Source organism: Anas platyrhynchos, chromosome 8, assembly GCF_047663525.1.
Source record: "Anas platyrhynchos isolate ZD024472 breed Pekin duck chromosome 8, IASCAAS_PekinDuck_T2T, whole genome shotgun sequence".
Lineage (NCBI taxonomy): Eukaryota > Metazoa > Chordata > Aves > Anseriformes > Anatidae > Anas > Anas platyrhynchos.
This window is the reverse complement of record NC_092594.1, coordinates 10618585-10634190: the sequence shown is the minus strand read 5'-3', so window position 1 is coordinate 10634190 and position 15606 is coordinate 10618585. Positions and strand designations below refer to the sequence as shown.

Below are 15606 nucleotides of genomic sequence, written 5' to 3'. Positions count from 1 at the left end.
TGTGACAATATTCTCTTCTACCTTGAATCTTGTAGTTGCCCTTTCCACAAGCAAAAATTGAATATCTTCAACATCCTGTAAGGCAACATCAACCCAATGAGACAGCTTTCCTCGCCCAGCTCCAAACTCAATAAAACATCTTCCTGGACCAAGCAAATGTAATTTTTCCATGTTACCTAAAATGGAAGCCTACAAACATAAGAAGATTATTTATGAACCAAGCAAATATATACACATGTATGGCAATGCCTGACAAAAAATTATTATTTCATCAAACTGCAGAAAACTTTTTCAAGGCCTCCCTTCCATGACACATCAGGGAAGGGGTCTTGTGTGCACAGAGGAACAGAGTTAATTCTGGCAAATCAGCATCACCCGACCCACAGAACTCCACCTAGAAGCCTTTGAAATGGACTTTTGGGATCAGGTACACAGTAAGATTAGTGTTCTTTGCTGATTCTAAAAGTAGCCACCCAAAATATGGGTGCTACTCTAGACAGCTATGAAGCATCAGTACCCACAGAGCCCTCTCTGTATCTGTGTCATTATGTATTTTTAACACATAGGAAAGAAAAGTAGAGCACAGGAAGAAAGTATGGAAGACAGATGTTTCTCACTTTTTTTTTCCTTTCTCAAAGTCCTACTTTGCTATAGTATGCAATCCATCTTCCTTAAAATTCCTATATATATTCAATATACACTAAAAGGCAGAAAATAAACTCAGACTAATTCTTTTTATGTTTCTACACAACTGGAAAGTCTTTATTGAAAAAGTAAGAAATTCCTTTTACACTTAGCACTACAGTAGTTTACCTTTTGTAGCTCATATTTATTTTTAAATCAATAGAAAATAAGAATACACAAATGAAAACTCACGAGAATCTCACACTGTACTTTATTTTAGGATCTTAATAAACTTCTGTTACTAACACTTAAAGCAGCTATTTTTAGGTTTAATATAGATAGGCTAGTATTTGAAAAGCATACAACTGTATAAAGCATATCAGATTTCCTCTATATGAAGTGACTAGCACTATGCACATGCAGTCATTGGAATTTACAGCTGGAGAATTCCACATTTTTGAAGACATCTACAGCTATTAGTAAAGCAGAGACCATACCTGTTGTTTCAAATGTTTAAAAGCAGATTCCCCATTCTTTGGGTCATTTAAGGCTTCATGTAAAGCCTTGTGAGACAGTATTTGTTCCTTAAGGTCAAGTTCCAGACCTGCATACAAATGCAAAACTTTTCAGTATAGGTGTCAAGAGTTTGTTTTTGTAGCATGTTAAGATATTCAAACATGAGCTCAATTTGTGGCATTAACAAAACACTCTTGAGAGCCTAAATCTATCATCACAGCTTCGTAACAGAAACATAGTTATCCGTAGTGATATTTGAGTGGAAAATAACAAAAGAAAGCACAAAAGGAGGGAAAATTAGCTATATGAACAGCAACAAAATTTGTTTTATCATTTTCTCAATCATTTTTGCTAATTAAGATTTAGTTATTAGAGGATTGTCTACACCTTAATGATAATCACTTCAGATGTGTTCTAGTGTCAAATACATCTCACCTTTTCATAAATATTTAATGAAAAATATAACAAGGAAATAATTAATTCAATTCAAAATGCCTTAGTGTATTAAGTGAGCTCACCATTAGTTGCTTTTTTCAACTTGATAATTAAATTCTCCAACTCTTCTTTGGATAGGGAAGAGAGCGTTACCTTTTAAGGGAAAAAAAGACCTTTTTATTTTTGCTAGTTCTTTAGTCATATCATAAATTGCAGCATGTTACGTAGGGAACAAGCTTTGGAATGAGTAAGCGTACTCACTTGTTTTTCTGGTATTTCTGCTACATCTTTTAAACCTGCGTTAATATCTTGAACAAAGTAGACCTTCAAAAAGCAAGAGAAAAGCAATCTGATTTTATTACCATTATTTTCCTAAAGTCTGATCCTAAATACCCAGCAGAAGTTACTGTTCTGGCATATTTTGACAAGAATGAATGTATTTATAAGAATTAAGCTGTTAATGCTTACTAGACTGGTAACAGTGACAACTTTAATATTTCTCATGTGCAGCATTGGTAAGACAGAAACATAGAGGATAAAGAAGCTGTCTTTGTTTTCTTGGAACAGCTGTTGAGATGTATCTGATTCCTTCCTTCAGCACTGACTGCAACTGCCAGCCTTGCTTTCCATAATTCACTGCTAAATTGAGTGAAGCTGGCAGATACTTAAGTTAGCAGACTGCCAGAGGTAAGAAAACATCTACAGCTCTCTGCCAGTTGTGCTTTTCCAGGACAATCTCTCATTAAGCCTCTAAAATAAATGGTTTTATGGCATTGTGAGAGCTTGTTCTTAGAAAACATCTGAGAAAATTCCATTTAGCATTTTCCTTCATAACTAAGAGAACTGAAAAGTTATACAGAATTACAGTGAGATATAGCAGTCAAGGAGCATGGAATGCGAATTCCATTTCAACTGAACAAGTTTCCACACTGTGCTTATGGTAGTGCTTGCTCAGACTGCAGTTTTCTTCTTCACAGCTATATTCACCACAGTAAATTCTGTACAAACCTGTAATGGTTTGGGCCTTAAAGCTGAGATGAAGCAATGCTGAATTTTACGCTGTACTTACTGGCTTTGGCTTCTCTCTTGAATTGCATTTTTTCAAGTGTTTTTGTAGCTGGTCTTCATATACAGTGCTAAAATCCAAATAGAAAAGTAAGTAACACCATTTATAATGAGAACTCTGATTAAAAAAAAAAAAAAAAAAGTATTTACATATACTTACTGTTTTGGATCAAGAGGACATGGAATTCTTTTTCTGTCATTTTCTTTCTAGTTATAAAGAAAAGATTTAAACAACACTAAAGCACGCATTCACATTTAGTGTTCCCATTTTAGAGAATGTTACGAGTGTTTTAAGTTTTATGAATGTTACGAGTTTTGAGCAACGTTTGAGTGTTTTGAAACACCTATGCTGAGGTAGCCAGGTTAACTAGAGTGGAGGAAGCGGGTCAAGAATTGAATAATTAGAAATAAAATACCTCCTAAACCTTTAACTGAATGGCAGCGTTACCGCTGAGCTGCTGCCCGTAGGACTCCCCTACGGAGTCCTCAGTGGACGGCCCCGTCCATGCAGCGGAGCCACCACAGCCGGGGGCGGCGGCGGCTGCCTCAGCGCCCCGACCCCTCCCGGGACACCGCAGCCCCCAGCGCCCGCCCCTCCCGGTACCTCCTGCTGCCCGTGCTCCCCGCAGAAGCGCCTCCCGAGGGCCGGCACCATCCTGCAGAAGCGCTTCTTTCTCGCCACAAAGTAGGCGCACCGGCCCGGCTCCGGCTGCGGCTCCGGCTGCGGCGCCGCCATCTCGCTCCCAGCTCCCCCCGCGCTGGCTGCCCGGGCGCCATCTTGAGGCTCCTCCTCCGCGGGCGCCGAGCGGCAAAGTCAAAGCGCAAAATGGCGGCCGAGGGGCTGTTCAACCGGGCGCTCAGCGTGCGGCTGCGGGGCCCCGGCTGCCAGGAGAGGTGAGGAGGGAGGGATCGCTGTAGGGAAGCTCTGTTGCCTCTTTCGAGAGAAGGGCTCCCGAACGACGCCTTTTCCTTTATACTCTCTGCTTCCTGCGCTGTATCGCTGCGGCTGTGGGGCTGCGCTGGGGGTCCGCGCGTTATGGGGCCGGAGCGGCTCCGGCCGGGGAGGAGGCACAGAGGGGCGGTGGGGACGCGGTTACAGGAGGGACGGGGGGAAGGCGGCTGAGGGCGGTTGAAGGTGGCTTCCCCGTGTGGGGCTGAGGCCGGCCGCTGTTTGCGTGCGTCTCCGGGCAGCCGCGGTTACTGAGGGCCCGGCGGAGTTGGCACGGGACGGTTGGTTTCTGTGGGGTGTTTTAATGCACATAACCTCTCAGGTCACTCGACCAGAGGTAGCGGTGCTTAAATGATTGTTATAATCTTCAGCAGTCATTAATACATCTCAGCAGACTTTTCCAGAGGTTCTGGTTTCAGACAAAGCTTAAAAACTCGTGCCTTGTTATTGAGAGTTTGGTGGATCGTAAGCATAAAACAAACAAAAAACAACTGAGGTGACTGAGGAGCTGTAACATACCTGAAAGCCCCATGATTTCAGTTATCTTAGTAGTAGTAGTAGTAGTGCGAGCTTTCTTGATATTTCTGCCTAAATGTTGGTTGCTAAGTGTCATCTGATTCCTGCAAGGTTGCTATGAACAGATGTTATTTGAAGAATATTTTCTTGATTTGTTAATGTTACGTCTTGTTGTACACAGGAGATTAGATGTCCGAGTGAATATTGAGCTGCTGTCAATTTCTAATCCTGTTCACAGAAAGGTTTGTAGATTTATTACATTTGTGTCGTTCATTGTTTTATCAGTATTTCGTTGCGTAACAGGACAAACAGGCAAAGGAGAAGCAAAATAAGATTTTGGTATGTTTGTCACTTGATCTTATTTTATTTTTGAGTAACTCAGTTGGTTTGCTATGATTCTCCCCATAGCCTTTTTAGCTCACCCTTTTTAGTTTTGCTGTTCGTGGAAATTTATAAACTTAAAAACGAGAAGAATTTGTAGACCCTTGGAGGATCTTGAGTTAGCTTAAGAGCAGTCTTGTTTTAAATATAGTTAGTTCTTGTTTAAAAATGCTATTGACCTTGCAAAGTCCTCATCTAAACTACTGAAAATTACAACTTCTGTGTGGATGCAACGTTTTGTTTTTTTTTATGAGTGTGTGTGTTGCTGTCCTTGAATGTTAGGAATTCACCCAGTAGGGATAGGAAAGAAGTAATGTACTAAAGTGCAGTAAAAAAAAATCCTTAGGAAACTAGCAATGAGATTTATATTAGGGATTATGAAATCTGTTTTGTTGTGTGTCTAATTTGTTATTAAAACTTTATTTCCACCTACTGTGGTGTTACAGTTGGTCATCAGTTGGTGATAGAGTTAATGAAGACAGATGGGTGTGTAAAGGTGCAAAACATATACACGCATATATATTTATATGTATGCATATGTATATATATGTACACACATAAATCTATGTTTTGCTCCTTTACACACTCATCTGTATCTGTCTTCGTTAACTGAACGCTTAACTGAACACTGCTTGTTCACGTAACATTATCATCACCACAGTTAAGAGAATTAAGTATATATATAATTAGAATTAAATATATCAATATATACATTATATATAACTACTATATAATATGATATATTAAATATAAATATAACCAGAATTAAACATATTAATATATACGTTATATATAATATATAATATGATATAAATATATTTAATTCTAATTATTTATATATATATATATATTAATTCTCTTAACTGTGGTGATGATGTTATTTGAACAAGCAGTGTTCAGTTAAGAACTGTGTACCAAATGTGTGTGTGTATATGTATATATATATATATATATATATATAAAAGCAGGATTGTTGAAATCCAGTTGTGTACATCAGTGAGTGATCACTCTAAAAAGATAACTCCCTGTACTCGGATCAGTTTGTGGGACATGAAACCAAGCAGGCGTTCTTATCCTACCCGACAGCCTACCCTAGTTGTATTGTAGTGTCAGTAGTTTTAACAGCTAGCTTTATGTGTAAGTCCCAAGGTTTGTTTACACTGCTCTAGCTAAGAGTTTTGTTATTCTTAGTGGTACCTGAATTACTGCAACTTACTTCAGTTTTGTAGGTGTACACGTGCTGTGGTAACACTTCAGTTAGGCTGGAAGAGCCGGTCAGTTTTCTACTTGGTTTTCTTCTGCTCTTCACGTAGGTTTGAGCCTCTTTATTAGACAGCAGGTGTGTGGGTCTAATGTACCAGGTGTTTTTAATAGTCCCAGCCCTGTAACAAGACTGCAATTTTTCCAAAACACTGCAGAGGCTTACAGTGAACAAATGAGTTTATTTTTTAAAACCGAAGCAGCATAAAACTACAATTTTCCTTACAAGTTTACTAGATTTTAGCAGCATCAATTATATGTTTCATTTGCTAAGCTCTGTATTCATATATATAGACTGTTCAGAAGGTGTTTTCTCAAATTGCTTGGAGCAATACGACCTGAAAAACCTGCAAATGTGGGAATGGCGTGTTTGTGACCCACTACAGTGGACTGCTCACTCATAGGTGGGATCTACACACTATTTAATGATGGGGGATGTTCTTTCTTCAGCGGGCAAATAATTTTTTCAGGTAGAACAATGAAGAGCTGTGGAATTTTGAAAAATTTGCTGCTGAAATTTGAATGTTTTTTACTTGTTTTATTTTTGTGAGAAATAGTTTTTCTGTTTTTTTCCCCACTGTAGTATTTAAAATCGAAATTGTGTTAAATGTGAATGTTTTCTCCTTTCCAAATTAGTTGCCATAATTCTTATTTTAATTTAGTTAAAAAGTAAAAATATTAAATAAACTGTTTGCAATATTTAAACAATCCGACAGTGTATTTTACAGTATTTTAAAAACATATTGAAATACCTTTCTTTTCAGGATTTAGCTGTCCGCTTGACTAATGATGCTGACCCTTTTTTCCTTTATAATCTTGTCATATCTGAGGAAGACTTTCAAAGGTGAGTGAAGTTGTAATATTTGTGAACATTCCTCATGGTAATAAAAAATATTTTTTTTTAGCTTATAAAGGTTTATCTTAGACTTTTGGTTCTAGCATATCTCATTTGCAGATTTTTGGCGGTAGTATTCTCTTCCACCCATCTGTGAAACTGACAAGTCTAGGAAGGTTATTGGCTAGAGGTTATGCAGATGAGTGACAGAATCCTGACATTAAATTCCCTGTGTAGTTACAGTACCACAGTTTATTGTACTCCCTGTGTCTTTTTTTGGATCATAACTGCTTCTTATAGATTATTGTAAGTTTGTGAACTATTTGAAGAGCTAACTCCAAGAGGAAAGTACGTCTGCATACATAGCTTCCAAACCTGAGGCTTTGTCTTGTAGTTGTTTTCTTTTTTCTTTTTTTTTTTTTTTCCATTCTAATTGCACTGTTGCATCTCAGTTTATTCTGCTTGCTCAGAATTTGATCATCAAATTTGAGCCCCAGGCACAAACAGTTCATGCTTTTCTTCTTCAAAAAAGGTATTATTATATATCATACATACACACCTGTGTAATCAACGTGCTTCAAAAGTAAAATAGAATTTTTAAAGCAGATGTGCAGAAATATTTCATGTTTTCATTATACAAAGTATGGCTTCTGCATACATGTTTGCAAGTCTGTTTCTGTCTTCGAGTTTACCACATTGGTAGTGAAGGTGCACAATTAAATGAGCAAGTAGGCAGGTAAAATCTTTGCAATTTTTGACTTCCCTAATCTGCAAAGCATTGTCCTTTTATACTTCCCTGTGCCCCTATCCTTACTGTGCTGTGCTTAAGAAGGACTTAGGCTTGAAGGAATATGCTTGTTCTGCCACAATAGCTTTTTTTTTTTTTTTTCTTAGTGCAGCGGTCTTGCAAAAATTCTTGAAGTTAAAAGTAATCACCAGAGAACATTACCCAAGACATGATCACGTTTCTTCTGTGTTCAGGGTTGAAAATAACATACTAGAAAACTTAATGATATGATCAGAATTGGTTCTTTCTATTCATGTAAACAAAATACTTCTTTAGAAAATAAATTACATTTCTATATAATGTTAATATTTTTTTCCCAATCTGTTTATGTAGCTTGAAATCCCAGCAAGGTCTCTTGGTAGACTTCTCTGCTTTCCCACAAAAATTTATAGATCTGCTTCAACAATGCATTCACGAACAGAACAAAGATATCCCAAGGTAGGTGATAAGTGAGTACCATATCACTCTGTGTATCTGTTTTGAGTTTTAAAAATATTTGTCCAACAGACTAAGTCAGTAGAACAAGGATTGTTTAACCTTGCCTTGGACATCTCAGTATCGGTTAGTGGATGTTGCTGACACAGCCTAAATCTTAAGAGGTCTCAGCAGTGACATTGCTGCATACATGTAGGCTCCCTTATCAGAATTGAAGCTGGCAAGTTACAAGAAGCTAGCAGATGCGCAAGGATGCAGTACCACTGTGTGATTTGGGTGGTTGTATATATATATATATATATGTATTTTTTTTTTTCCTGGGGGTTGGAACAGTTTAATACTAGAGAGCTAATACGAGCTTAATGGACTGAAGTATAAATTGTTATTTTTCACAAGAGAAGCCACAGTAATAAGGCATTCTGATAAGGATTTTCTCTTGCTTTTGTTTCAGTGCTCAGATATTAATATGTGAGGCGGGTGACCTGAGGTTTACTCTTTCCTATAGTGGCATTTTCATACATGGCTTTTGTGTGTGCACACTGAGAAAGCCCTGTTCGCAGTACCTCACTCCCCAGTAGTTGGGGTCGTTTCCTGAAGTGTGTACTATGGACTGTGAATTTAACTAGGCAATAGGATTGAGGAGTCTATTTCTTTTGGAATTAGGTTACCAAGGCCTTACTTGATTTGGACACCTAACTTTAAGATAGGCTTCTGAAAATTTTACAGATAACTGAACTGATAAGTTTTGTACGTTTCTTGTTTTAAAGTGTAAGCATTCCAAATTATATTTATTATTGTAGTATCAACTACAACATTGGAATTGAATGGCATAGTCATTTTTTCAAATGAAAAGCTGGTCAGCCTTTTATTGCATGTATAAAAATATATTTTATTTGAAAATAGCTTGTAGGATCTATAGGTCGTCTCAGTAATGGTATGGTAAATGTTGTTTTTATTTTGTTTTTCCCTAGGTTTTTGCTGCAGTTAGTTTCTTCAACATCTGATCTAGATCACACTCCTGTCTCTTTAAATATTGTGGAGACCAACCCTTTTAAGCACCTTACCCATCTCTCTCTAAAATTCCTACCAGGAAATGATGCAGAAATAAAGAAATTTTTAGCCAACTGCTTGAAATGCCTTAAGGTAAAATGATGACTGAGTCTTGATGCTATGTGTATTTAAACTTTTTTTTTTCAGTCTTAATACTTCAAAAGCATGCACCAAATTGTGTAGTTTTTTTTTATTATTATTTTAGTTCATGTGTGTCATTGCATGTGGTTATTTTGGCACGTTACAAAACTAAATTGTTACTTTCACTCTAGCAATGAGACTCTTACATACCCACTAAACCAAGTGTCATAATTCGAACTGACAGAAAATCGGGTGTTTATATGCAGTGCATGCACTATGCAGCTGTTGAATACTTGGGTGTTTCATGCTTCATAGCCTTGTTCTGATTGCCAGATCAACTGCAAAAATAACATACTGTAAGCTTTCTGTCTTTTTTTCTGCAATCGGGTTTAGGAAACCATGTGTGTGTGTATAATTCTAAGGTCCTAGGGGCTTCAGAGGGCTAGTGGTGTAAATAGCAAATGAGAATTGTAATGTTGGTGCAGTTGGTAGCGTGCTAAATTTTAATCTAATGCAAAATTAATGATTTCATAGTATGACTGTTGTCTTTTTCGTAGCCTGTGATTTGCCTCCCTTCTATTGTGCTGTCATGTTTAGAGCTGCCTATGAAGTCATTTTAATGAAACAAATTTACAGTATTTAGTTAATTTGTTACTAATGCAGCTCCTTTGTACTCAAGTCTTTATAGCTCTCTTTCCTTAAAGAGACTTAATAAGTTTAATACAGTATTTTTACCTTGTGAGCTAATGCATTTATTTATTTTTTTTAATGTATAATCTTACTCAATATGGATTTTATTTAATAAGGTGATGCTTCCACAATTACAATATATATGTGGCTGCTTAGAAAGGATATAATGATGGTAAAATGGAACATAAATACTAGCAATTTAGGAGCTAAGGGTTTGTCTTGCTATCAATTTGTACACAGGAAGACAAAATGATTTTGGAAGAAAAACTTAAAAAAACTGAAGAGGATCTGACCCGACAACTGAGTTATACTCAACAGGTAACGTGCGTTTTTAACTCTCCTGTTCTAAGTTGTTTGTACTTCCTAGGTTAGGTAACTAGTGCTGTACGTGAATACAACTTGTTAATTGTGGACTTCCAGTATAAGGCTATGCTAACAAATTCATTTTTTCTTGTTCTACCTTTTTTTTTCTGTTTTAGTACTTTTTTTTTTTTTTCCCCAGTCTGTGGAGAATGTGTGTATAGTGGTCTGGTTGGTAACCGCTACCTAGCCAAAATAATTGATGTGGAAGTGAGAGAAAAGATTAAGAGTAGACAAATATTCTCTAAATTTTCTGCATATGGTTAGAAACCTTTATATTTGCAGAAACTGTGAAACCATGACAAATAAATCAGAAGTACTGGAGGTTCACTTTTGGATTTTTATAGTCAGCCCAGTAGTGACTTTGCATTTGTGCTTTAGGAGAATGATAGCAATGGGTCAAATTCTAGAACTATCAAGGTGGCTTTTTTGACCATCATGAAACAGAAAAATTTCCTTAAATCTCCTGTTGCGGAGCATTTTTTTGGAGTAGAACACTCATCTTTGCATTTTTCATGCAATTGGAGCCTAATAGATTATATTTGGTAAATTGAAATGCAGAACTACAAACCAAAAAGACAGAAAGATGCTGCTTAAGAACTCTTCCCCTGGCCCCTCCCACTAGAGCACTTTGTGTTTAAAACATCCAGAAGAGATAATGATAGAGAACATCAGCAGACTGTTTTTTCACTCTTAAGTTAGAAGAAAATACAATTTGAAATGAAGATTATTTTATTCACATAAGGTCAGAAAGCTGCTATTGAGCTTCTCAACAACTTTCCTGTTCTTAGAATGACGGGATATTTTGGTGTCTTGTACTGAGATGCACTTTCACAAAGTAACAATAAAGAATCATTCAGTATCAAATTAAATGCTTCGGTTTTTAAAACATTGCTGTGTGGTTTGTCAAACTACAACAGAGCTTGTCAGAGAAGAGCCGGGAACTAGACAAACTGAAAAATGAATGGACATCGTACACTGCAGCTCTGACAAACAAACACACGCAGGAGTTGACAAATGAGAAGGAAAGAACTCTCCAGGTATGACAGCAGGAAAGAATTAACAATATTCTTGGCTTCTGCTTAAGATTTGTTGGATAACTGTTTTTTTCCTCTTTGTAGGCACAAGCTCAGTACCAACAACAGCATGAACAACAGAAAAAGGAATTGGAAAGTTTGCATCAGAAAAGTATTCAACAGTTGCAGAACAGACTCTCAGAACTTGAGGTTATCAATAAAGATCTAACAGAAAGGAGATACAAAGGAGACTCCACAGTCAGAGAACTGAAAGCAAAGCTATCTGGAGTAGATGATGTATGGCTAATTAATTCCCATAACCAAACTTATAATTTTTAGAGCGATAAAGCTGCCTGCCTATGCTGATAAGAGAAAATATAGCATATTAAGTTTGACTCTTCTTCATTCCATATTTTGCATGCTATAATTTCAATGTATCTTTTAAAATTAGTGTGTTTTGTTGTTATTGTTGTTGTTGTTTATGTTTTTTAATTAAAACAATAAAATTCCTTCCCAATATTCTAGGAATGTCAAAGAGCAAAGCAGGAGGTGCTGTCACTGCGGCGGGAGAACACTACTCTGGATGCTGAATGTCATGAAAAAGAGAAACTCATTAATCAGTTACAGACACGGGTTGCTGTCCTGGAACAAGAGATCAAAGATAAAGATCAACTGGTTGTTAGAACCAAAGAAGTATTAGATGCAACACAAGAACAAAAGGTTCCTTCAAGTTTCAAATTCATTCTCTCTAAACCTCTGTAAACCTTGTTAATTGTACTGTCTTTAGGTTACTAGATGACCAGATTTTATGAGTGCAGCAAGTAAGCTTTCAAATGTAGATAAAGGTCCTGAATTATGGCATCAAAAGTAAACTGGGTTCATTTTGATGAAGGTAGCCATTGTTTTAATATTTTGTGGCAGTTGGGTGAAGTTAGTGGTAATTTTTGTAAAGGTGGATGAATTGACAGAACCCTATGCAATTTGACTGAAAAGCAAGGACTGATTTTTTTATTTTTTTTAAGGCCTGGTTATAAAAATTATTGAGGTTCTATTTAAAATTATGATGTCTATTCCATATCTTAATTATTAAAAAATATTCAAAATTCTTTTAAAGGTGATACTGGAAGAGAATACAGAAAAAAAACAAAGTCATATTGAAAAACTTGAGACAACAATTAGGTCACTGTCATCTGAACTTCTTAAGGTTTGTTTGAACATACCATTAGCTTTGTGTCTGTCTGTCCTTTAGGTGTTTCTTATTTTGAAAATACACCTTTTTTTTAATAGGCTAATGAAATTATCAAGAAGTTACAAGGAGATTTGAAAACCTTAATGAGTAAATTAAAATTGAAAAATACAGTAACGATTCAACAAGAAAAACTATTAGCAGAAAAAGAAGAGAGACTTCAAAAAGAGCAGAGAGAATTGCAGGAGACTGGACAATCTCTTCGAATGAAAGAGCAGGAGGTATTGCGATAGATGAACCTCTGTCCTGTAAACATTATTGTATGTAGTACATGTATGTTTTCTTGTGTGTATCGTGTTTTTTTTAAACTTAAAATACCTACAGCAATAATTCTATTCAACATAATAGACTTACTGTAAGTTAGTTAATACATGTGTGTGTGTGATGAATGTTTTCATATTGTCATGTTAAACTGCTTTGCAAGAGACGTACATCCACATGAAGGAAAATACTGCTGAAAGTACAAAGCAGTGCAACAAATGAATAGATGTGCTTTAAAGGGCATGTTCCTGTGAAAGCTGGCGGTAGAGGCAAAAATAGTAAGAGTGAACTTTTTCCCTGGTCTTGCTTAGGGCCCTTGCATTGTTTAATAATGAAGAATTAAGGTCAGAAAGGTCTCTGGCTGCAGTCTGGTCTAAACCCTGGCTAGAAGCGGGACTTACTTTCAAAGTATTGTCAGACCGTTTTTGTATAATATTTAGTTTGAACTTCTCTCAGTTTGGAATTGTCCCGATCCTTCACTCTTATGTATATATCTGTTACTTCTTATATATGTGATCATATTTCTTGAGTTTTGAATCAGTGCTAGTTCCTGATGGAGCTGTAATTAGTATGGGAACATTGCAGGTTTGCAAGTTACAAGAACAACTTGAAGCTACAATACAGAAACTGGAAGAAAGTAAGCAGTTACTGAAAACCAATGAAAATGGTACGTTTATACCATTTAATTTCTCTTTAAAACTTTACAATGATTTAGCTACTACTGAAAATGAATGGGAGGCAACTTTATTGCTTTGTCTGTTTGCTTTTTTTTTTTGTTTTTAAAGAGCTGCAGTTATTGTCAGCATAGCACAAATAAGCTTCTGTCTGGGTGTGCAGTAACCTAGAGCTGTACAGTAGAGATGACTGCCTTTGCAGGTGGTGCTTGTGGATGCTGGGGGGGTAATGTGTGTGTGTGTGCGTGCATGGGGCTAGCTCTAGCTCAGGGTGCAGAGGAAGGAGCAGTGGCCTGTAGGAGGGGGAAGTTTAAGCAAAAAGCCTTTTTGTGAGACCTGGGCTTACAGTGATACTTGAGCTTGAGGAAGTGGGTTGGGGGAAAGCCCATCAAACTGTCACTTTTGTTTGAGGAAGAGTTAACTGGTGTTTTAAACGGCTTGTTTTAGGTAGGAGGCGAGCTTGACCTTTTTTTTTTTTTTTTTTTTTTTTTTTTCCACTTCAGTAATCACATGGTTAAACAAACAGCTGAATGAAGTTCAGATGACAAAGAAGATGGATACTCCTACCAGCACGCATAGTGGTGCTAGGACTGCAATTTCACCTCATGGCATGGTAAGATACAAATATAAATAGCAATAAGCTGTTGTTGTTAGAGCATAATACCCAATTTGGTGCTAGCTGATGCCCTGGCCTTGGGAGTAGTTTTTAAGCTCTAATTAAAATACATGAAACAATATTAAAACTGTTTTTGAAAAAATTAAGTGTGGGATGAAAACAAACACCTCCCCACCCTCCACTTTTGTGCTGTGAAGTTAACTAACATTCTAAGGATCTTTGTATGAATCAAAATGTAAAGTATATTCCTTTTTGGATACACTTATTAGTGGGATTTAGAAATGTGAAAGTACACGGTAAAAAGCCCTATCAGGCTATCGCTAAAAATCATAGCTTAGTGGTTCCTGCTCCTTTTTAGCCCCCAAGTGGGGGCTTCTATTTGCACCTTGCAGCTGATGAGTGAGTTTCTTACGCAGTGGAAGGGCATATTCATGTGAAGATGCCTGACTTATGCATGTAATATATTAATCAATTACACAGTATGTAGCTTATTATGATTTTATTTTAGTATAAGCAAGAACAGTGCTCATGTCCTTCAAATTTTAAAAGGCTACAGGTTTTCCTTACAAATGTGAATCTTGGAAATGTGTTTTTTTTTTTTTTTCTCCTTCCTATTAAAAAGAATTACATGATTGAAATGTTAACTTTGCAATTGTGTTTACTTGTTAAGCCTGGAATTTCAAATTTCTACAGCACACATATTTGAAGAATTGTTTTCTCCTTTAGAGATGTATTCTTCCTTTCTTTCAGATGTGTTCTTTCTCTTACAGCTTGACCGACCATCCTTTCCTAGCCTAGGAATCAATCATCCCTTTTCTCCCCTGTATGCCTTCCAGAAGTTTCCAGAACAAGCACGTAACAAAAATATCAATCCGCAATGTCCAGTACCAAAGGTAGGCATTTTGACTTTTCTGTTTGGCTAAAAATATAACAGCATAAAAAATCAAAACTTTGTTTTGAATGTTTTTCAAAATGCATAAATATTTGCAGTATAACCTAGTGTACAGCTTAACAAAGATAATACACTGTTAGCTGCTTTGCTGTACTTAACTGCTATTCAAAGCATAGAAATGTTAATCCCTGAGAAGCCCACTCTGAATACTTGCGGGTGGACCGTCCTATCTGGAATATCTGGAGCATCTTTACTTAACCTGCAACTCCTTTTTTTCAGCAGATTCAATTTAACACGCAGCTTTCAAAAATGGATCAACATTCAGATGTTCAGACGGTGACTGCTACAACTAGTCATCCAGCAAATAAGGAGAAGTAAGTATCATCTATTGCATTTTCCTTTTATAAAGCCATTTATCTTCTGTGAGTGTCTGCAACTGAGCAAAACATTTCCTGAAAATGAGTTGTAGATCGTTCTTATTTGACTGAATCAGGCATTGTTTATATTTGAATGATAAAATTCATAGGAACTTAGTAGTTCCACTTCAAGTCTCTTTTTTATTTTCCCCAATGAGTTTCTGTCCACAGTCAATGTTAATTGTTTAAAATCCTTAATTAGCTTTTTTATTTCTAGTGGTGAGAATTTGGGGCTGGAATCAAAGTATTTCAAGAAAAAAGATGACAGCATTCCTTTACGAGGGCTTAGTCAAAACACACTAAACTCAGGTATGTGTGTATGGAAAGAATTAAACAAGACCTTATTTGAAATGTAATTAAAGGGTAACAATAGTTATGATTCTATGAACACTATCTTGTTTCTGCTATTCTACAGAGTACTTGAAACCCTACTTACCAACAAAAGTCCAACCATTACCAACAGCTGCAGTAACAACAGCCTCAGCTTATTTTCCTGGATAG

The 15606-nt window shown here is 36.6% G+C and overlaps 3 protein-coding genes across 3 annotated transcripts in view; 2 read left to right on the top strand and 1 right to left on the bottom strand.

Annotated features, from left to right (window-relative positions):
• The window catches only part of TRMT13 (tRNA methyltransferase 13 homolog), a 7476-nt gene extending 3981 nt beyond the window's left edge, over positions 1-3495 (bottom strand). Inside the window, exons 1-7 of the mRNA XM_027463037.3 lie at positions 3245-3495; positions 2801-2847; positions 2645-2711; positions 1837-1899; positions 1659-1728; positions 1122-1228; positions 22-189 (exon numbers count right to left, since the gene is read on the bottom strand). Of these exons, the coding sequence (XP_027318838.2) occupies positions 22-189; positions 1122-1228; positions 1659-1728; positions 1837-1899; positions 2645-2711; positions 2801-2847; positions 3245-3376 (654 nt within the window). The 5' untranslated portion in view covers positions 3377-3495. The remainder of the gene's footprint in view (positions 1-21; positions 190-1121; positions 1229-1658; positions 1729-1836; positions 1900-2644; positions 2712-2800; positions 2848-3244) is intronic.
• LRRC39 (leucine rich repeat containing 39) overlaps positions 1-6590 on the top strand; it is a 20099-nt gene extending 13509 nt beyond the window's left edge. The window contains exons 10-11 of the transcript XR_005267487.2: positions 4287-4347; positions 6511-6590. The gene's annotated coding sequence lies outside the window, so the exon portion shown is untranslated. The remainder of the gene's footprint in view (positions 1-4286; positions 4348-6510) is intronic.
• SASS6 (SAS-6 centriolar assembly protein) lies at positions 5537-15606 on the top strand. The gene is made up of 15 exons (XM_072041891.1): positions 5537-5584; positions 6511-6590; positions 7702-7806; positions 8775-8946; positions 9865-9942; positions 10905-11024; positions 11106-11297; positions 11526-11720; positions 12288-12467; positions 13093-13174; positions 13685-13794; positions 14568-14690; positions 14972-15063; positions 15323-15414; positions 15521-15606. Exons 1-15 carry the CDS (start codon positions 5537-5539, stop codon positions 15604-15606), a joined length of 1755 nt encoding a protein of 584 aa, XP_071897992.1.

Coding starts and splice junctions, on each gene's coding strand:
- SASS6 (XM_072041891.1), top strand. CDS start 5,537: ATGAAACCAAGCAGGCGTTCTTATCCTACCCGACAGCCTACCCTAGTT. Junction 7,807..8,774: donor CAGAACAAAGATATCCCAAG/GTAGGTGATAAG, acceptor GTTTTTCCCTAG/GTTTTTGCTGCAGTTAGTTT. Junction 15,064..15,322: donor CATCCAGCAAATAAGGAGAA/GTAAGTATCATC, acceptor TTTTATTTCTAG/TGGTGAGAATTTGGGGCTGG.